Source organism: Stomoxys calcitrans, chromosome 4 (genome assembly GCF_963082655.1).
Source record: "Stomoxys calcitrans chromosome 4, idStoCalc2.1, whole genome shotgun sequence".
Classification (NCBI taxonomy): domain Eukaryota; kingdom Metazoa; phylum Arthropoda; class Insecta; order Diptera; family Muscidae; genus Stomoxys; species Stomoxys calcitrans.
The window spans coordinates 163,178,909-163,203,163 of NC_081555.1; the positions used below are offsets into that span (position 1 = coordinate 163,178,909).

At 35.0% G+C, this 24,255-nt stretch overlaps 1 protein-coding gene across 3 annotated transcripts in view; it reads right to left on the reverse strand.

Moving 5' to 3' along the window:
• Window positions 1–24,255, reverse strand: part of LOC106087269 (neuropathy target esterase sws) — a 42,989-nt gene that overhangs the window by 14,775 nt on the left and 3,959 nt on the right. For all 3 annotated transcript variants that reach the window (XM_013252276.2, XM_013252262.2, XM_013252268.2), the window contains exons 2-5: window positions 8,381–9,103; window positions 6,486–8,315; window positions 3,827–4,102; window positions 3,565–3,751 (exon numbers count right to left, since the gene is read on the reverse strand). In XM_013252276.2, coding sequence (XP_013107730.2) covers window positions 3,565–3,751; window positions 3,827–4,102; window positions 6,486–8,315; window positions 8,381–9,103 — 3,016 coding nt within the window. The remainder of the gene's footprint in view (window positions 1–3,564; window positions 3,752–3,826; window positions 4,103–6,485; window positions 8,316–8,380; window positions 9,104–24,255) is intronic.

A 24,255-nucleotide genomic window follows, 5' to 3' on the forward strand; every position in this document is an offset into this window, starting at 1 on the left:
GTATGCTGTGAACCGATTTCCTTCCTAAATTTCCTCAGTGTCAGCCAAGTTTTGTCTAAGTCTGGTTCTCCCCAAAGATTATTACTTTTCACGTTCCAGCATGAGGTCGCGCATGAGACCTTAACCCAGAGTAACGTCAGCTCTGGCCTTTACTGTCACGTTGTCCGCTATTTCATTCCCCTTATCCATTATGGCGTGGCGTCCAAATGATGACGATTGTTTTATATATAGCGTAATCTTCTGCAATTAAAATCTATCATTTGAATATAAGCAACCACATATATCGGTTCGTTCCCCAGCTTGGAGCCATCAGTGTACTAACAACTATAATGATCTAGGATTCCACACGTTCACTCCTGCTTCAATTCATTACCTCATTGTCTTAAGAGACTTAAGACCGAGTTGGGGCTCATACTTTATCTATATATCTATGGGCCTGATGACCAAAATATACAAAAAATTCCCTGGAAATGTGAAAAAAATGTGCAATACTATCAATGTCAGAATCGACCTTAACATGCTTTCGAAGAGGCTAGCTTGGGATGAATACGATTGTTTTATATATAGCGTAATCTTCTGCAATTAAGATCTGTCATTTGAATATAGGCAACTACATATATCGGTTCGTTCCCCAGCTTTGAGCCATCAGTATACTATTATGTTCTAGGATTCAACACGTCCACTCCTGCTTCAATTCATTACCTCATTGTCTCCATTTCGAACCTATGGCGAGTAGTTATATATAAAATTGGCTTAAACTCCATTTCAATATATGTATTTTCTTGATGCATTTTTTCAGTTGGCCCACATTTATATGTGAAAACCATGCCATGGCAATCCTGGTGACACGTTCTACTAGTTAAAAGACCACATGTATTTCGCATATTAACTTCAAATTCAGCATGTACACAACTGTACACATCCTCTTAAGTTCCTATTACACGATAGGACTTGTCATATGGGATTTCTATAATAGCAACTCTGAAGTTAGGATTCACTGAATATGGTTAAACCAACCGATCAGCCGACAATTTTTTTTTAGTTTTTGGAAGTACTTGGCGTTGGGGATGTCAACTTGTTCTCTTATTACATTCATTCTTTGTTTATGTTTTCTCCTATATGATGACATTCACTATAAGCTGATTTTCACAATCTTAATGATGTTTATGGGGCCCATCCAACTTATGTTTTTGTAAGTAACTTAACCTTCTATTAATGAATCCTGCTCTGAAGTGATACTTCCGAAACTTATTCTTATTTTTGGAAGATGTTTGATTTAACTATTGACATTAATTGAGGCTGCGTTTATTATGCAAATTTTTGACATTTACTGGGTTCACCTGCCTTAGATAGATAGTTTTTGGTCGTTTTGTGCTTATATACAATAAAGTCAGTATTCACTTAACAAGGTTATGGCAAGCAATCAGCCGACAAACATTTTTTTTGCATTTCCATCAATAAGTTTGTCAAACTTGTTATGGTTTACGCTTTTCTTACTTTGCAAATTCGAACTGAATTAATAAAAATAACGTGATCGAGAGCGCTTTCTCGCATTTAATGAATGTTATACCACTTGTATATAAATGTTTATGTTAAAGTTTTTATGAATAGCGATGAATTTAAACTTTCGCGTTCTTATTTTCAAAAAATGCACATTCAATAAAGAGATATATAATTCACAATAGAGATTTCAAACGATTTTACTCGTTCCCGTATGTGGTAATTGGCCCCTGTAAAGGTGCTATCACACTATATGTGCTTGTGTTATGACATGTCAAATTTTGCATTTGTTAAAGATGCACACGTAGTGGGATACGAATGCAACTAAAATATGAAAACAACGAATTAGAGCGTGCTCTATTCATTCACATAACGAAATCAGCTGTTTTTGTTATCAGTCGAATGAAAGCAACCACAAAATCAATTTTTTTAACAACTTTGTTATTTAACCAGCATTCTCACAACTTTAACAATATGGACGCTTTAAAAAAAATCAGCTTTGGCTTACAATTTTAGGTTATGTTATATGAAAACAACATATACAAGTGTGATAGCAAACATGATGAATTGCATGTAAATTGACAATTTTGACATACATGATGAATTGCAAAAGTGACATGTCATAATACAAGCACATATAGTGTGATAGCAGCTTTATAGATGCAAAACGAGTCATTTTCAATGCATTATAAAAAACGAGCCGTTTGCCCAAAACAGCTTAGGCCTCAACACCTTATGAGGTAAGAGTGGCAGTTTTTTTTTTTAAATAGAATAGAATCCATGACCCTCGCAATGGTTATCCGAACGTGCTTCTTGGGATGGATGTAATTTACATACACTTTTCACTGCAATGTGTATTGTTAATATAAAACAGACCTTGACTTGCACTTCTATCCGTTATAAGGTCCTTATTTTCTTGTCTTGTTTGTTCCATTTTAGATTTTTTTATTAATGCCTTACTTAAGACCGAAACAAAAATACTGCTAATGTCATAATACCAACAATTAATCCATTTGTATATTCTCGTAAACAAAGACGCCACTGTATGTATAATGATATAAAAAATCGTACGTTTTGCTCTCTCTTTAACTTTCGACCCAAAATATGGTACTATATTCGCTTTTCGCCGATTATTTATTTTATATAATAGATTTTAAAGCAAAACAGCTTGCTGATTTTATTCAGCAAGACATTATGGTAAATTTTAATGAAATTGTTATTTTATCATTGTTATTTGTGTAGTCTTTCAAAAAGTAATCGCGAAAACCAAGGGTTTTCAGCGGTGAAAAACGAACATAGTACCAGCCTCAAGGTGGAATTAGAAAACACTACATGAATGAGAACTCCAAACTACGAACAGACAAACAAACAACGATGAAAATCAAAATACAAAGGTTGTGTGTGATAGAGGCAATAGATAATGAAAGGAAAATCGTCATAATTGTAATTACTAAAGTAAAAATACTAAATAATATGTAATTCAAGCAAACAAAAGAAAAAAACAAATTTAAGAAAAAAACTAAAAGCTAAATACAAATTGAACAAAGGAAATTACCTTTTAAGGTAATAATTTATACTCATCATCATCATTATTATAGCAATAATCATCATGTCACAAAATACATAACAAATACATTGTAATTACAAATTTTCAAAAAGTTTTTGTAAGAGAAGAGATGTATTTGGTTTTACTCATATGTATGTAAAAATCTCAGAATATGATTTTTCAAAAGAAACTAAATGACAGCTAGTGTAGATCTATATGATAACCAACAAAAAGTTCATGAGAAACATGAGCAGTTTTGTAAGGGAGTTATAGCAAAAAGCTTTGTGATGTTAAAAGTGCATTATGGGAGTTACACTGTATGCTGATTGATGGTGAATGAAGGGAAACAAAAAAATGTTTTTTTATTCGATTGGGTCCCAATGAAGTACTTTTATCTTTATGTATTCTCTTATGAAGGTGGTGCATAACAAGACCATAATTTTATACACAAATGATTAATAAAACACAAAAAAGAAAGGCAACAGAAAGCTTTCAAGCGAAAACAAGCCAGAACTTACCATTCGTATGAATTCTATGACAACTAGCCGTAATGTCTGTGGTCAAGGTGAAATAGGGTATCCATAAATCTTCAATACTAACATCGCCAAAAGTATCACGTATTGTTTTATTAAACTCTCGACCCGAAAACATGGAAGTTATGGGATAGGTTAAATCCAATAATTGTAAAAACCATTTGGTCATTTTCTTTCACAAAAACAAAAAATATAAAAATGGAAATTGAAAATTTTTTTTTGGTTTAAATAATTTTTGAGTACATACCTTGCACCATTCTCTGGCCTTTTGTGTTACTGTGGTTATATTACGGTCTGAACACCATAGGGCACCCATTAAAGCTCCTATACTTACTCCACCCACCATATCAATGGGTATACCAGCCTCTTGTATGGCCTTCATCATGCCAATATGAGCAGCACCACGTGCCCCTCCTCCCCCCAAGACCAAACCAATCGAATTGCCCGTAAGCCAACGAGCCAAACGAGAAAAGTCCGAATGCATATTGGGCTCAGACATAAGAACTCGACTATACAAATCATTCTGCGGAAAAAAGGAAAACAAAAACAAATTTTTAGGCTATAAAAATGTTTCCAAATCAAATAGTGGTCGGTAGAAAAAGAAAAATATTAATAAACTTAAAATAAGCATTAAATAATTAATATTAGAAATATTAGCAGTTATAAAATACTCAGATTAAGTGGCATGTCACTCTCGGACATTTTTACATAATTAGAATTTAGAATTTTAAAATAATAAAAATTTCGTGAGGAATATTAACAAGTAAAACATGCTAAATTTAGCCGGGTCGAATCTTATATACTCCCATCATGGACCGCATTGGTCAAGTTCACGTTGCACAGTTTATCTTTATTGGCAAAATCTTAAAAAAAAGATAATGGGAAGTTAAGCACTAAATCGATTAGATGTAGGCGTTCAACAAGTTCAATCAAACCATTCATAGGTTTATTTGGGAAGTATATCAGGTATCGGAATTCACTAACATAAGTTTGTGTCACTTTCGAAAATATAGGTCCCATGAACATCGTTAAGATAGTCAAAATCTGTCCATTGTGAATTACAACAAATATGAGTTAAAATTTTTATTTCTCTGACAAAGTGCAGTATATTGCATGTTCGCGCAATATTTTTTAATGTTTTCAATTGCAAACTTAAACAATAATAAGTTTGGCAAGCTTAATAACGATAACACAAAAATAAATTATGTCAGTTGGTCGCTTGGTTAACATGGTTACACCTTGTGAACCCTGTTTCTAATGTTTTCACTCGAGCTTTTTTCAAAAGTCGCTTATGGCATCTCTATCAGTGTTTTATTTTTGTATTATATACGTGCATCCATGACAACTAATTTCTGGATAAATTACCAGTGGAGGCTTATGTAGAACATCTGCCGATAGGATTGTCAAGATATGTTTTTTTTTCAAATTATCTATTGTGAATGGTAAAATAAAATTAGAACCAATTATTTATAAATTGCGTCCACAAAACTAAATAGATTTTATTTGATCTCTTTGCCCATATATGTTTTGCAAATTGTATTTATTTAATTTTGCAATTATTTTCACTTTTTTCCTCATATTGTTTTGACAGGTTGGCAAATGGTGTTACCACCTCATGGTAAACAAACAGACTTGCACTGGCAACCATTTTGCCTTTATTTTTGCTCTTCACTGCTTATTTATCCATTACTAAAATAAAACACTACATATATTTCATTACAACCAAATGTGGTTGAAAATTAGATAGCCCACCTTAATTGTTAATTCACAACACCACAGATGTTCAATATATGCCGTGTTTTAGTTCGTGCAAATAACGATTAATTATCTGTTATTGCATGTTATCGATAACTTACCAGTACAACTTTGCACTGATATTTTATCCAAAACATCTGACTTCCAATGGATAGGGCTAAAATAAAACACAGCAATAGATAGATTTGTCATACGACTCTTTAAAGAGGCACCAAGTGCAAGGATTAGAAATAAACGAAGAAAATTAAGGAAAGAGAAAGTTTAATAACATCTGTGAATAAGCAATTAAAGTGATTTAACAAGTTTTCAATCGATGGGGGCCATTTTTTTTAAGTTTTACAAAACACTTTTTAATTTTTTTGTTAATTTACTTGTGTTTTTCTATCATTTTTATTTTGCCTTTTCTTCTCTCTTAAGTTTGGTACTATGTTCGCTTTTCACGAAATTCTTTCGTGATTACTTTTTTTAGATAATAGATTTTTGAATCAAAAAACTTGCTGATTTCATTCAGTAGAATATTCTCATATGTGTTCATTTGTCATTTGTCATATTGTTCGGGAGTATTGGACCATAGATTTGAAAGTTTTTCTGATGCGCTTATGTCGGCATAAATGAGGCAGCCCCTGGCTGATGAATTATTCCATCAAGTCAAAACAATAGAGGGAAGTATTCATTCGGTAATTCCGGACGTAGATTAAATATCCGGTCAATAGCCACAAATACTAGATCTAAGGACCCAGTTTTAAGCGACGGAAAGAATTTTTATTCCACTGTGTGTGGCCCTACTCCAATTGTAGGGTAACCTCCTGCTACTAAAATTTTGCGAGAAGGCAGGTATATATCGGGTCGATGTTATTTTATTCGCATTCCTATTAGGCAAAGATATACTCAATAACATCGCACAACAAAAAATACAAAAGTAAAGAAACTTTGTGCTACCGTAATTATAATACAAATGTATAAAGTCTAGCTGGTTCTAATAGTTTGCTATTTTCCATTTTGTTGAGAGATTGACAGATTGATTTAATCATCTAGCATTCGGGATAATAAAAATATGCAATGCACTAAGTAAACAACCTTAACAACTTTCCTATAGATATGCATGCGAAGATTTTCCTATACGACACCCACACCCACACTCTCATACTTACAATTCGATATTGACTCTTGCGGGTAAACATACGCTTCACACACTGCACATGATGATGTTTTGTAACCCAGGGACGTGAGTTTAACCACTGCAATGTATTCATGGGCTTTGAACTATCCGTTTCCGAGTACAACAGCACAAGTTCCTTTTGTGTGCGCATAGCCAAACGATCAATTTCACGTTCAAATTTACCCACTGTTGGAGCACGGTCGCCCAGGCCAACAATGAGAATAACATCGGCTTGGCGCATACAGCGTTGCGTCCAGGCACTCAGGGAAGCATCACACTGATACAAAGTAATAATATAACGATCCTCTTGCTGGGCCAACCAAGATGTCAGACGATATTCATTGCTCTGCTCAAAGGTATGAACTCCCAATTGTTTGCGCACTACTTCAGAGGTTAATCGCAGTGTGGGGCCAATAGCACACAGCGAATGGAATAGTTCGTAGGTGAATGCGGTCAAGGGGACATCTTCGGAGACGGGTACTAAGGCTACTGTGGAGTATTTATGAGTGACGGGATTTGCTTCTAATGGCGCTGCAGTGCCAGTGGATCGCGATTGCATGGTGCCCAAAATACGATGACTTAGCAGGGAAATAAGCTTGGTCACCACTATGGGATAGCGCAATTTAATGGCATTGAAGAGACCCTCTGGCAATTTGGCAAGCTCGGAGTCTCTCACAGCCATTACAGTTGTAGTACGACATGTCTCCGTTATCATTTCCACAATACCCACCAAATCACCTTTGCCATATTCACCCACTATTTCCTTTTTGCCACTTGACTGGGTGATAACGGAACGCATACGACCACTGAGCACTATGTAGGTACTATCGCTCATTTCATCCTGGCGATAGACAGCACGACCAGACTCCAGGAAAATCCAATCGAGAGCATAATCGCATTGTCTTACCAAAGGCGAGAGGCGTCTGACAACCCCATTGCCCAGATCCAAAACGATTTTGGGCCTTTCACGCATAATCTGATAGATGGCGGGTCGACGTATGAAAGCAATGCGGCTGGGATATAGCGATGTTATGGTATAGGCACTAGCTTCGCCAGTCAAAACAGCCAAGCCACCCACAATCTCCCCTGGATGCACATAATGGATAAAGCAGTCCACACGATCGGTTTTGAAATTGCGTATGGCATCCACACCACTCTGGTAGACAGCCAAACCACCAGTCATAACAAACCAAACACATATATCATCGGAGTTGCCCTCTTTAATGAGGGTAACATCGACGTCGACTTCACGAACCTCAACAAAGGGTTCGAGAAATGAGCGATCCTCTTCGGGTAAGCCCAATTCCTTGAGGAAGCTATCGACCGCAGAGGCATTTACCAACAACATGTCAATGGAGGAGGCATTTATATTGATCTCTGCAGGAGTCATGGAATAGCGACGTGTCGATAGATTGCCCAAACTGCCATGGGCGTGTAGGGAAGAACCCTGAGGTGGGGCTTGTTGTGATAATGGAGCCTCATAGGAGGCTAAATCCTGCAACATATCTGGTGGAGGTATGGGATCTGAGAGACTATGTTGCAGGATTTCACCCTGGGAACGTCGATGGCCGGGTGAATGCTTCAATTGTGTTTGTTGTTGTGCTGGATTGGTGCTTGACTGTTGTTGTTGTTGCTGCTGATAATGTTGCTGCTGTTGGGTTTGTTGCGTTTTCTTGTGGCGCATATGGTTTTGTACCAACTCGGAGTTGAGGCCCAAATAATTGCGCAGGGCAGTGAAAAGGACACGTTGCAAACGTATCATAATGACCTGGATGACTCGAATCATGATATCGGGGTTTTCATCGAAAACCTCTTTGAAGGCCTGTAAAGAAGTGCATCACCTTTTAAAAGGATTTCTAAGAATGTAAATCATTCGTCTCTACTCACCTGCATAGGCAATCGTATCACAATACTCCTCTCCACCGCCTTGGCTGTGACGGTCTTATAAAAACTAGGATTCCCCGACAAAACATCCACAAAACTCAGCAATGAGGTCACCGATTCACCCTTTCGCACTGTCTTCAAAGACAATGTGCTACCATCAGCATTCGAGATGAAGACATTGATCTGACCCGATTGTACAATAAACACACTATCATCGGCATCTGTAATCTTAAAGAGAAAATCTCCTGGATCTAACGTCAAGACTTCAGTATGCTTGCACAATTTCAAAAAAATGGGTTTTTCAAAGTGACCAAAAATACGTATACTCTGCAACATGTACAAAGCATCGGGTGGAACACGATCCGAACCCTCCATGGTTTCTTCCAGATACTCCGCGGGAGGTTCCACAGTTTTCATTTGCAAGGGAATATTTTCCCTTCTCAACTGCAACAGTCTTTTGGCAAAACGCATAACCGCTTTGCGTTTTCTACCCTGGCCTCCATACACTTGGCCAGAGACATTTTTCACTTTGCGCAACATACGGCGACCGTAGAAGAGCATTTTATCACGTTTGCGAAAACGTAGACCTCGCATATCGGCCGATGCATATGAGCTTTGAGCAAGTAACTGTTTTTGACGTTCAATATCACGGCGATAACGTCTATAGAATATATACCAAATTATGAGAATGGTGGAAAAGAGCCCAACACTGATGTACAAAGTCATCTGGAATGAGAAAAGGAGGAGGAGAAAGGCAAAAGATTAAAATAAGGCAAAATAGAAGATAATCGATGAACATTTTCTTTTCATATAAAAGAAGGGAGTAAAAAAAAGAGTCACTTAGATGTTCTGATGGTCTCGCCAGGATTCGAACCCAGGCGTTCAGCGTCATATGTGTACATGCTAACCTCTGCGCTTCGGTGGCCTCCATTAAGATTGTCAAAATCTGCCTATTGTGAATGTGAGACTCATCCAAAAAACGTGTGAACGTTTTTTTCTGTGACAATATGCAGCTAACTGCACATTCACGCATTTTTTTGTGGTTTTTGAGTTTAAATGTGAACAAACGTACATTGCAAAAAAGTAAAGGACAAACCAGAATGAGTGCGTTGAACTTTTTTTTTGAACGTTGTATTGAAAAAATTAAAAAAAGTTTACACATTTTTTATTGTTAAGTGAATCCTGGAAGGTTATATTCATTTTTTAAAAAAATCGCATTTCTATTCAGAGGTGTTTGTTACAAAACTTTCCCAAAATGGAATAAAGCAATATAAATATCTAATAGCCCCGTTTTATTTTAATACTATTCAGCGAAAATTTTATGGATATGGCATTTATCCAGTACACCAACGTTCTGGATATATTAACAGTGTAGGCTTATGAAGAACATTTGTCTTCAAGATTGTTATATGTTGTTCACAATGAAGTGTGACCATCTACAGAAATGCCTTTATTGTGAATGACACAAAAAAAATTTAAACATTATTTTTAAATTTACAGTCGGTCCTCGATTATATGAAATTCTCGGGACCGGAGGCGTTACGGATAATCGATGTTCCCAGATAATGGGGTTACATTTTTATTTACAGTTTTTACAAATATTTTTATGTAAAATGGCATATTGTGATACACTTTTATGCAATAAGATTAAAATGTTGTATTTTCTAATAATTTAATTATGTTCTTAGTGGAAAGAAAATAAATAAAAATAGGCCCACCAATAAGTCTAACAATGTAGTAGAAGCGTGTATTGGCTCTTTTAAAGATATTTTTGGGCGATTGTCATCGTCAAATGAAAATGAACTATTTTCCTTTTGAGTCTTATCTGTTGTATTTGTGATATCGTCGGCTTAATGTCATCTTGATCCATACGCCATTTTCGAGTTTTTTGAGTTAGGATCGGTTTTTATCATATTAAACCACGCCCTTTCAGAATCACTTAGAAAATTTTATGTATCTTTTTTAGGTTTTGTTTCAATGCATTTTGAAAACTTCAAGTTCGTTTAGTCTCATCTCACCTTCATCTATGACTGCTTCATCATGACATACCAAACTGCTCTCTGGCAAACAAAATGGGTCAGTTTTGTTTTATTTTCACTTTGTTTGATTTTTCAAACACAATCGTATACGTTATACTTCTGGATACCAAAGGTAATCATGGATAATGGAGGCAATTAAATAACACTAACATATATTTTCTATGCCGGATAATGGAGGTAGCCGAATAATCGAGGTCCGACTGTATGTGTACAAATAATAATGTAAAACAATTATTTAAAATATTTATCTTGTAATTAAATATTCTTCTAGACAATCTGTAATGCAAAACAATAGCAACAACAAAAACCACAATCGAGGATATTCTTCATATCACATTCAAATATTGAGCAATGCTGCTGCCATTGTATAACTCTTTATTCATTTATTCATTGCACAACATATCGACGTTTATAATTAAAATAAATTCAAAGCAACCAAACCTTGGAAGAAATAGGGGATCGAACGAAAAGAGGGGGGTTAATTGGCAACTCTGTATCAATATTTGTGTGAGGCACACACATCGCTCTAAAAGATATCTCTCGAGTAAGCAATAAAAAAATATTCTTCCTTATTTTTATTTGGTGAGTGAATATTTTCAAAGCAGTGAACTAACAAACGATTTGTTTGGGTTTCTATTTTTATTTTTTTGTTATTGTTGTTTTTTTTTGCAAAATGCATAAAATGCATTATTTCTTATCTTTTCGTACACTCTGAAAAATATATAGCGATTTTTTTTTTAATGACCAAATGTAAATAGTTCATTATTACACAAATGTAACACAAATACAATACAGTGACAACAATGACTCAAGTTGATGCTCTCATAGTTCTATCCAGTGTTGCCACTACAGAAAAAAATTCCCGACCAAACATTTTAAAAAACCTACCAAGTCTGGTTTTCGATCTTTAGTATTATAATGCGCTTGTTATGGCAATGTATGCAACACATACCACATATATGGTAGTTATATCTATATCTGATCCGATATTGACGAAATTCTGCAGGCATAGAGATTTTTATAAAAGAAAACATTGTGCAAAATTAAGTAATTGCGCATGTCTCTGCTCTATAGTGAAAAACCAACCAACTAATAGGTTAGGTCGAAAAGATGGTGCAGATATTAATCTGACCCAAGCCACTATAGACATACACCTAAGCCAGTAATCGGCTTTTTGTGCGCTCTAAAAACTAAAAAGTAACCTCGAAAAAGAAAATTTAATTCCGGAGTTCCGTGCTACTTACAAAATCCTTAATTGTTTTCCATACCAGTCCTCTAAGTTGGCTCATTTCTGATATCGTGTCCCCACTTTGTATCGGTGTCTGTTAGCCGCGAAAGCCGAGCAATGACTTCCCTACATGCCGTACACATGCTATCACTTGCCGCACCGATTTTGCAGAAGTGAGCTCGTAGTCCAATGTGTCCCGTTATGACGCCTGTACAGTTCTGCATGTTTGGTTGAGGATAGGCCAACAAATAACAAACATGTGTGCATAGTATGTATACCAAAAGATAGGGAATTTCTATGTTAAAACCTTAGATCATAAAATGAGCACATGTTGTAGGTAGAAGTAAGCATTTAAATGTATTGTTTATTATTAAGTGACTTTCTAAACCTTAAGAGTACATGTGTTTCAACTAATGTAGGTAGCTAGTTCACTTCAATGTGTATTTGTTATATTTGTTGTCGTTAGATATTTAGGATTGTACAGTTTGTAGGAGTCTAAGTATATATTAGGTGTTAGCATAGTTTTTGTAAGAAATAGACACCGGGCCAACAACACCAAAAGCTATACTAACCTCCTTCTTACTTCCTTTCAATAAAACTCTCGTCTTCTTACGATCCGGATCACCCCATAGGGGTGATCCGGATCGTATAGCGGCAATGGCTTCCTAACTTTTAATCTGTATGTCAGTGGGTCGAATATCTAAAATAGTCTCCAGTGCCCTAGTGGGCGTGGTCCTCATCGCTTTGCTTATGCCAAGACAACATATTCTCTGTTGTATGGTCCTGACGTTGCAATTTTTCTCTATAGCAGTCGACCAAACTACTGAAGCCGTAAGTAAGTATTGGTCTAATCACGCTCCTGTAGATCCAGAGGTTTATCCTCGGATTCGGGCCCCATTTCGAGCCTACGGCCCGTCTACATAGTGCCCAACATCTGTGAGCCTTCTCAGTACGCTCCTGAATGTGACACTTCCATTTAAGTTTCTTATCCAAGATAGTTTTATTGAGGAAACGTGGCGCATCATATTGGCCCACCTTCATCTTCCTCGTAAACAGGCATATTTCTGTCTTCTCTGGGTTAACATTGCGACTTCTGGGTCTAGTCCAGTCATATACCATATGGAAGACCCTTTCGGCCCTTCTACATAGCTGGTTTGGATCCTTACACCTAAGAAGCATTGTAACATCGTCTGCATAACGGACGGGTCCAAATCCCTCCTCAGTATATTTCTCTATTTATCTTATAGGCTACAGACAAATTGCCGTAGGGCGACACCTCCCAGGCGACAAGTTTTTACATGGCCACTATGCCACAGTGCCTCGCAAATGTCACCAGCATTAGGATGGATTAAGGACTAATGAAATTGTTTCTAATGTTCTCACCAGGATTCGAACCCAGGTGTTTACCGTCGTAGAGAGTCATGTTTACCTCTATGCTTCGTTGGCCTTCCGTAATAATATTTAAAGTGCAAATTTGCCAATCGACATTCCATTAAGGAACAGGGGCAAACTTCTCACAAATCAATGAGTGCTGTCCTATTCAGTTTTAATCTCAATGGCCGAGTTCGAACGGCGTACCGCAAAACAACACCTCTTTGGTGAGAAGTTTTTACGTGACAAAGTACCTCACAAATGTCGCCAGCATTAGGGGATAACCACCGCAGAAAATTTGTTCTTGCCTGGATTCGAACCCAGACGTTCAGCGTCATAGGCGACATGCTAACCTCTGCGCTACGGTGGCCTCCGTAATAATACTCATTCCTAGTACTAAAACGTACCTAGTACAAAACCTACATAGTAGTAGAGCGTACCTAGTACTAAACCGTATCTAGTACTAAAATGTACCTAGTACCTAAACGTACCTAGTACTAAAACGTGCCTAGTATTAAAATGTACGTAGTACCATAAGGAATCTAGAACAAAAACGTACCTAGTGCTGAAACATATCTAGTACTAAAACATACCTATTACTAAAAAGTACCTATTACAAAAACGTACCCACTATTAAAACATACCTAGTACTAAAAACGTACCTACTATTAAAACATACCTAGTACCAAAAACGTACCTAAGACTAAAATGTGTAGTACCAAAAGGAATCTAGTACAAAAACTTACCTAGTGCTTAAACATACCCAGTGGTAAAACGTACCTAGTGCGAAAACATACCTAGTACCAAAACGTAACTCGCACTAAAAGTACCTAGTTAGAAATGTAGACCAATTTTTTTGCCTACTGAATTATTAAAGCTGCTATTAGACTATAAGACATGCCATATGTAATTTCAAAAACAGCAACTCTGTCTCATGGATTTTGGATTATATGTGCAATACCGTACCTTACCCTAGGAGGCCATCGTAGCGCAAAGGTTAGCATGTCCGCCTATGACGCTGAACGCCTGGGTTCGTATCCTGACGAGAACATCATGGACATTTTCAACATTGGTTATCCCTCCTAATGCTGCCGACATTTGGAAGGTACGGTACCATTTGGTATGGCAGCCATGTAAAACTTATCCACAAAGATGTGTCGCACTGCGGCACTCCGTTCAGACTCGGCTATAAAAGGAGGCCCCTTATCATTCAGCTTAAACATGAATCGGACCGCACTCATTGATATGTGAGAACGGAATACTCATGGGCAAATTTGCATTTTTAACCTACAGATCCGACAGTACCACAAAGAAATCCATGAAAAATTCTTACTTGAAGCCCTAACCAAAGACAAACCTATTTTAAAGATAGGTTTTTGCCTGGCTCGAATAAATTTCACCTGAGAGGCAAATTTTCGACTACTTTTTGCAGCTTATGGGGCCGTATGCCAGCAAAAAGTCCATTCATTCTAAGAAAGTCTTGTCATTTTGGAATGGCAAACCACATTGAGCGTAAATCAACAGCTGTCAGAAAGAACAAAGAACATATTTTATACAAAATTTTGCACTGATTTTTTTTAGTGCAAGCACAACAACATCGTCATTGGCAGAGACATTGTCAGTGAAATTGAAATTCTTATTCGAAAACAATTACAAAATATAAAAGCAAAAAAACTTGCTCAAAATCACAACGTAAACAAATAACATGTCTATTAAGTTTTTTTTTGTTGGCACTCAAACGTAATGTTGCGTGGCGTTCTACGCCATAAATATCTCGGGAACAGTTTTGCGAGTCAGAATTATATACCAACGGGTGGGTACTGTGTTCCAAACCCGAATTCATACAGTTATGATTTTATAGAAGCATGAAGATTAAAACAGTTGAATTTCAAACATTTTTATTCTAAAACCAACTTTGCATCAGTTGGGAAATACTCTCCATTTTTATTCATTTTATTTTGCAACTAAATTTTCTTATTATTTAAATATTTTCTTATTTCTCTTATTAATTTTTCTCCTGAAATTCCATATTTCACTAAATATTTCCCCACCTGTTTCCAAAGTATCTCAATGTATTCCAATCATATTAGACAAGTTGCGTGTTGAACATCAGATAATTGTTTCATATGTCATCCAATGAAATATGTGTGAAAATATGACCTTCTTCGAATGGCTAAAGAATGTGTATGTATGTGTGTCTCCTTGACTACCAAAATCATTTATTTTATGTTTCCACAATTTAAATTAAATTTTTAACGTACACCAACAACCACATAATGTGGCGTATTTAAACTTCACCACTGGTCATTTACGAACAGGTGGTGTATACTTAATATTAATTATTGTTAACCATACCAACTGCTTTACCAACGCATCTTTTCGAATTAAAATCACTCATTCCACCCAAGGCACTACATTAATCAACGACTCCAGGGAATACCAACAGAGTGTGTGTACATGACAGACTTGTTTAATGTCATTTTTCTTGCAGGTTTTAAAATTTTTGCTTTAATAGGTGTAAAATTCGAGCATTAGTCTGATATCATATGATAAACATTTTCTTTGGTTCATCTATCGGGCATCATAAAATACTTAGTACTTAAAGTACCTAGTACTAAAAGTAAAAATGTCTAGTTCTAACAGTACCTAGTACTAGAAGTACCTAGTACTAAAAGTACCTAGTACTAAAAGTACCCAGTACTAAACGTTCCTAGGACTAAGAGTATTTAGTACTAAAAGTGCCTAGTCCTAAAAGTGCTTAGTATTAAGAGTGCCTAGTACTAAAAGTACCTAATACTACCAATACCTAGTACTAAAAGCACCTAATACTAAAAGTACCTAGTACGAAAAGCACTTAATTCCTAAAGTACCTAGTGATTAAAGTAAAGTAAAAGTACCTAGTACTAAAAGTACCTAGTACTAAAAGTACCTAGTACTAAAAGTACCTAGTACTAAAAGTACCTAGTACTAAAAGTACTAAGTACTAAAAGTACCTAGTACTAAAAGTACATAGTACTAAAAGTACCTAGTACTTAAAGTACCTAGTACTAAAAGTACCTAGTACTAAAAGTACCTAGTACTAAAAGTACCTAGTACTAAAAGTACCTAGTACTAAAAGTACCTAGTACTAAAAGTACCTAGTACTAAAAGTACCTAGTACTAAAAGTACCTAGTACTAAAAGTACCTAGTACTAAAAGTACCTAGTACTAAAAGTACCTAGTACTAAAAGTACCTAGTACTAAAAGTACCTAGTACTAAAAGTACCTAGTACTAAAAGTACCTAGTACTAAAAGTACCTAGTACTAAAAGTACCTAGTACTAAAAGTACCTAGTACTAAAAGTACCTAGTACTAAAAGTACCTAGTACTAAAAGTGCCTAGTACTAAAACTACCTAGCACTAAAAGTACCTAATACTAAGAGTACCTAGTTCTAAAAGCACCTAATACTAAAAATACCTAGTACTTAAAGCACCTAGTACTAAAAGTATTAGTACTGAAAATATCTAGTACTTAAAGTACCTAGCACTAAAAGCATCTAGAACTAAAAATATCAAGTACTAAAAACACATAGTCCTTAAAGTACCTAGTACTTAAAGTACTGAGTACTTAAAGTACATAGTACTTAAACTATTCAGTACTAAAAGAACCTAGTACTAAAGGTATCTAGTTCAAAAAGTATCTAGTTCATACAGTACCTAGTACTTAAAGTATCTACTTCTAAAAGTACCAAGTACTAAAAGTACTTAATACTAAAAGTATCTAGAACTAAAAATATGAAGTACCAAAAGTACCTATTACTAAAGTACTTAGTACTGAAAGTACCTAGTACTAAAAGTACGTAGTATGTAATGTACCTAGTACTAAAAGTACCTAGTACTTAAATTACCTAGTACTAAAAGTACCTAGTACTAAAAGTACCAAGTACTAAAAGTACCTAGTACTAAAAGTACCTAGTACTAAAAGTATCTAGTACTAAAAGTACCTAGTACTAAAAGTACATAGTACTAAAAGTACCTAGTACTTAAAGTACCTAGACTAAAAATATAACATTTTTGTTCTTCTATTGCTTGCTACAACTAGTCGTTTAATCCTATTGGGTTGCCCAAAAAGTAATTGCGGATTTTTTAAAAGAAAGTAAATGCATTTTTAATAAAGCTTAAAATGAACTTTAATCAAATATACTTTTTTAAACTTTTTTTCTAAAGCAAGCTTAAAGTAACAGCTGATAACTGACAGAAGAAAGAAAGCAATTACAGAGTCACAAGCTGTGAAAAAATTTGTCTACGCCGACTATATGAAAAATCCCCAATTACTTTTTGGGCAACCCAATAATATTTGTTCTGTACGTTATTTGATTTATTTTAAAACTTATTAAATGTAAACACTTAATTCTGTAGGCATATTTACATTAAGTAAATAAAATTTGCATGAAAATTAGGTTTGTATTGGCAGCATTTGGTTGCGGAATACTGTCCATAAATGGGTGCACTTGATTTGCAAACATACCGGTTATATTTATAGCTATCCCATTTAAGTGTATCATAGACACACACATAAGCACACACACCAAACAGCCAGCCAAGTCTGTCAGTCAGTGGTCCACCAGTGGTCGATTAGAAAATTTCCGCCTTTTTCATTGTAAAAAAGACTGTTTTGATTTTGCAAATATGCACTATGTATTTAAACTAAAAATGCTGATGTTGCATTTGAGGCAGTATTTGTGATGATGTATACGTATGGGTATTAGGGACTCATGTATTGTGTAAAATAAATTGTTATTATTTTCATTTAAAAATACATATTATGAGTAATTTCTTTACCATGGTATTACCCACTGACGTTGCGTTAAAAATGAAAAAATATTGAATTTAATTTAAAAAGAAAATTAAAAGTTTTTTTTTCAATGAGAATTTATAAAAAAAAAATCTATTTTCACAAAACTCAATTTTTGAGATTTATTTAAAAAAAAAGAATTCGAAAAATATTTGAAGTGGACACATATATTTGACAAATATTGTGGAAAGAATCTTGGCTGAAATCGCGATTCAACAAACCCTCCTAATGTTTTAATGACAACACACTTTTTTCCTAACTTTGTAAATTCTTAGCTATGACTTTCTATGAAATCCCAAAAAAAAAAACAAAAATTTAAACACATTTGAAATGAAAATTTTTCATTTAATTTAAAGTTAAATTCAAATTCAACTCCCAATCAATTTTAAATTTTTACCTTTTGCATTTTTCATGCGACTAAATTGATGTTATAACACATGGCAGAGACATCCACATCCAATTAAAGGGAGTGTCCTTTTTGCGGTTTTAAATCAAATTCAATAATATGCATATAAATTATTAAACACCCTCACAGAAGGAAGAAAGGGAACGAAGGGACGCCCAATAATAATAATTAACCAATAAATATTTTATGGTGAGAAAACGAGTAAAGAGTGAAAACCCCAGTGGCACATTGGAAATTTCACAGACCCCGCCTCATAAGAGGAAGAAGAAATGTTTCGGCACGATACTTGAGTAATATCCCAACAACAACAACAAGACAAACATAGACATAAAGAAACAAAACCCAAATAATATTTCAAATAGCTTCACATGTTTCCCATCGAAACTATTCCCATGCTCCAGCAAAGAGAATCGTAATTGTTTGAGCAGACAGAAAGTAAAGCAATAAAGCTTCCATTCATTTCATTTTCATTTGCTATTGATTTGCAATTGCCATTTGAAAATTTGGTACAATAAATAAATCAGTTTGAACTTTTGGGGTTAATTAACAAATAAATATGCCAATATTAAAATGAAAGCAAAAGAATACGAAAGCAAGATGCCTCAACTTAAATGGAAGTAAGTTTAAGCGACGAGGAGAAGGGCCAATAATTCGTCATGCGTTTGGTGAAACAATTTCTTCAGTAATGAGGCCTATAATTTTATAGTTTGCATGCTATAGTGACTTACTGTGTATTGTTTTTAAATCAATGTTTACTTTAGCTGGAGGCGCATTATTTTCAAATTAATAGTAACAACAACTAGTAATGCACATATTATTTTTAAATTAAAATATTAAATGGTCATAATTTTCAAAAGTAAACACGATTTATTCGGATTATTAAAATAGTTAAAATATTAAAACAAAAAAACAAAAGTGAAACGTAGTAGACTAGGAAAATTAAAAAGAGAGAGAATTGTTGCGTATTGTGAATGAACAAAGAAGTCATTGTAAGTAAACTTTGAAAGTGATTTAAGTAGTTTCTAATGAATTTTGAACCTTTTTTTCTTCTAACATTATTTGTACAAAACAGAACTTAAGGGTTTTTTACTTATGTTTACCACAGTTTTTATATTCTCTCATTTCCTAAACCTCCTTACTAAGCGTGACTCTTAAGAAACAAAACAAAAATCTCAGATTGCTAATCATTGCACTTAGAAGCCATTTTTGCTGAGAGAAGCTTCATCTCTTTGATTAACCGTCTGTGAAGACAATCTCGTCAAGTTCATTTGTCAACCTATTATAATCACGTTGAGGAGCTCAATCTTTACATCGAAGATAGCCTACTTATATCACGATTTAACTAGAGCTCATAAAAGGACCTTTTATTACACGCTTTTCCTAAACTTTGATACATCTACGACCCACAACTGAAAAAGTCGTCGTTTTTATCCATGCAGATAGTTTAACCGATCATTTTACGTTTTTAAATTTTTATATTAAAGTTATGCTCAAATTGGAGTGCAGAAAATGACGTTTTTCTTCAAAACTGCTGATTTTTCATAAAATTTAATTGACATCACTGCTTCAAATGTCGATAAACTCAGATAAAGTAAGAGAAGGAGGTAGTGAGAGACATAGAAAATATCGTTAACGCTAAAAACCTACCGGATACGCAGTCAAAAATGTAAACAATTGAAATATTTAAATAATCACGAGATATTTTTGTTCCAGATTTGCAAATCGGGCATACATATTAACAATGGACATATTGGTGGTAACAAATCAAAGCATCATGCCAACTCTTATTATATTTAAATCATCTTTCTATGGATAAATAGGCATTAAGATTCATGAGAGAGAGAGCCAAATTTTGTGAAGATTTTTTTAAGAATGTCCACAATATTGTCCAGCATTGTCATTATTATGTTTCTAAGATTGAAACAGATTGACGATTACGTTTCGGGTCTACAAAAATTAAGTTGTGCCTTCCATCCGACCAACTTCGTTAAATTTACGATCCATCCGCCAGTAGAAAGATCCAAAAACGTCAAAAATGATCTTACAACTCCTTCCAGGGATAATAACTTTGAGTCGAGTTTAGTTTTGTTATATAAATCGGTGTTGTGGAAAATGGTTGGTGTGCTCTGGTATTGTGAGTGGCCATAAGGATTTTCTTATGGACGTATGCATCAACTGGGAAAAAAGAAGCTAGGATTTTCTTATGGACGTATGCATCAACTGGGAAAAAAGAAGCTATTCTGAATCGTAATAAAAGGGAGAATAATGAAAGGGAGCTAGGATAAAAAAATTATGAATTTAATTGTTTTATAAAAAAATATACCAGTTCTTATTTACGAACAATTTAAAATGTACGGAAATTATTTTTCACTTTTTCATCAAAATCAAGTAGAAATTTTGTTAGGTTCTCCCGGTTTAAATGCCACGTACCCACCATAAAATATTTGCATTAGTTTTTCGGTTTTATTGACAAAATACGAGTATTCTAGAATTGGTATATGAATATACATAGGTTTCAAAATATGTGGTTCATATCTTAATATTCTTAGACCCATTCTAAAAGGGGGTCCCTAATCATTTAACCTAAAGAGAATCGAGAGGAACTCAATGATATGCCTGTTCCTTAATGGCGCCACATTTGGCAGCATTTACTCCACAGGAGTAGGAATAAAACCATAAGTCGCTTTCCAGCAGCACCATGTCCAACAGCCGTCCCAACAACCAAGAAAAGCAGCCGCCGCCCTGAAATGTCGATTAGATCTTCAAGTTCTAGCAAGTTAAAGCAAAGTTTTATACTACACACTAAAGTATTCTGTCCAAGAACGATTAGGTAGATTCAGCCACCTTAACTTCTTTTGGCAAGGGCAAACGCCAACATGCAGGATGTGTGCACAACTCCCGGCACGAGATAGCTTTGAGCACCATACAGGCCGGAACATTGAGCTTCGATTTGTATAGTGTTCATTGCTCTCGAGAGAAGCTTAGCTGCTAGCTACCGGGTGCGAATAGTGGAATGCTCCATACGGAGTAGATGCAACGGCAGTTGCGGACCATCATCGGTATCGAGCGGAGAGTCTCAGTGCACCGGCTCTTGCACAAATACTGAATGCCTTTGACAAGGCGAGATAATGGCGCCTTTAAATAACCACTGGCCAAACTGTTCCCGCGGCGATCGGTCGTTTGGATAGGAAGGAGCTTGCTCACCTACAGGAGTTAGACATGGATCACCACATCCACATGAAAATGTGGCTTCAACAACGACAACACGACGCAATTAATCTATTTATTTGTCCACCAGACCACTCTGGAAGTATATAATTGTTGGATGCAGACGGAAAGTTGTTATCACAACACAAAAATATGGTGACAAGCTGTGGGACGTAATTGTGTACTATTACAAAAGCAACACTAAACATGTTTGTAAACTTTTTTAGCAACCTTTATAAATTCATTTTGCTCATTTTTCCATTTTATGTTCATTTTCCCAAATAATAATAGTCAAATGTTTAGCCAAAATAAAACAGCTGAGGCAAAAAAGCTGTTTTCGAAAATTCGAAATTTCCTCTTCTATATTTTTCCTCTCCCCAATCAATCAGAATAGAAGAAATTTATTCCCTAGGAGTTTATTCCCAGGCAATTTTCAGAATTGGGCTGAATATAAAAATTCACGATAGAGCGCCACCTATATGTCAAGTTTAAAGTTATAACACAGAAAACCTAATACAAAAATAATAAAAACCAAATACAAATGTGACACAGAATGAAATTGTAATAAAAATCAGAATAAAATACAAATCGTAATAGAAATATGGATGTCGAATTTAGTGCACTGTGGTCAACTGAGAAATAGTGGTCTAAAACCTTTTACAGAAAATAAAATAAAGACTACGCTCTTTCCGAATTTGTTCAATTTGGAGCCCTAAGTATTAAAGAAACCAATATATTGGTATGGTTTTATCACATGCAATTTGGTATTCATCTGTATGATATTTTCGTATGACATAACCTACAAATGTGAGTAAAAGCTGATTTGTTTATGGCTACAAATTTTTCAAGTTGTGAGAAAGCTCGCAAATCATGAAGTTGTTAAAAAAAATTTATTAATTCGACTGACAACAAAAACAGCTGATTTCTTTATGTTTTTGCCAGAAGGGCTTTGCCAGCACTGTGACTTTCTCAGTAAGTGGAGTTAAGCATTTTTTTTGTCTATCACTTGACTGTTTATACATTTCTCGAATTGTAGAAGCCCTACAAAGAACAAGAGAGAAAACTATTATATATATGATTTGTATGTTGGTTTCGAGTTTTAAGCATGATCTGTATGTCAATACAATATACCGGTTAATTATTAGAAAATAATTTCGCTTTGAACCTTCTTATGGAATGCTTCTTGTGGTTCGAAATATATACCAAAGGAACCTCTTTCTAAATTTTTGATTTAAATACAGCGAATGAAATGTTAAAGTGCATTCAAATTTAAAATGCTAAATTTGTTAAACAAGTAGACAGCTCTAAATATAGTCGCTTTCTGTGGAACATTCGTTATAATTGCTAAATATATTCAAAAAATAGTAGGCATTGCTGCTAGAGATGACATTGGTCAATACATTCTTTATCTTGCGATATGTATGGTATATTTCCCCCTCCCTCTGAAACTAATTAAAACAGTAGCAGTCCAAAATAAACTTTTTAATATAAAAGCCATTGTTATTTTATTTCTATTTTTGTTCGTACTATAAAAGTTTTTTTGTTATCCTTATCACATGTTAATCGTCGTGATCATAAAGCAATATGGGTTATCACCATCCAAAAGAAAAAAACTAACACTTCCTTATTTAATTTAATAAGGCGGTGTTATGACACACACTTTGTCAAAATAACACCACAGTTTAAGTGGAAAAATAATGACCTTCATTAAAGGTAAAATTAAGACAAAAAATTGTATTTTGATAACGACGTAGGATCAGTCATCATTGATTTTGTAGAAGGAGAGGGGTTTTAATAATCAATTGTACAACAGTTGTAACAAAAAAATATATCGACGAACTTTCTATAAAATTCAACAAAATTTTCTTAAAAAAAAAAAAAAATTATAATCGAGGGATTTTTTATGAAATTCATCAAATTTTCCTTTAAAAACCATTTTTTAATGTAAAATTTAAATAACTTTTACGACGCATTAAAGTTATTCGAAATGTTGTTGTCGTAGCCACATTTTCATGTGGAGGTGGCGATCTTCGTCCAGCTCCTGTAGTTGAGCAAGCTCGTTCCGGTCCAACGGACCGATCGCCATTAACTCGCCTTGTCATATCAAGCATCATAGGCACATAGCATTTGTGCAAGAGGAGGTGCCGCCCGACCTCACTGAGAAATTCCGCTCGATATCGCTGATTGTCTGCGACTGCCGTTGCAGCTCCTTCGTATGGAGCATTCCATTGTCCGCAACGCGCCCGGTAGCTCGCAGCTAAACTTCTCGTGACAGCAATGAACACCACACAGATCGGACCTCAATGTTCCGGCCTGTGTGGTACTCAAAAATATCCCGTGCTGGGCATAAAAAAAAATTGTAATTGTGTATCGTTCTATGGTTCCATATTGGGGAATTTTAAATAGGTGTGGTTCACATTCAATAACTGCACTTGAAATTTAACCACATTTTACATTTTGGTCAAAATTCTACAAAACGTCCTACGACATAAAATTAAAATAATTATATATTTAATAATGTTATAAAAAGGAAATGTTTAAGATTTTAATACAATGTTTTTGAAGTTCAAACAAGAATTGCATAGTTAATTACAAAATATACAAGAATATTAACATGTTCTGTTAATATCATATATAATAATTTCCTAATCAATTGTGGTTGAGGGGCCCATCATGTTTGAACCCGGGTATTTGCGGGAATTACGATTATTATTGCGGCTGAGTTGTGGTTTGTCAGCATTGTGATTGAATTAAATCAATTAAATCGACTGCCACCAGCGTAGAGCAGTAGCA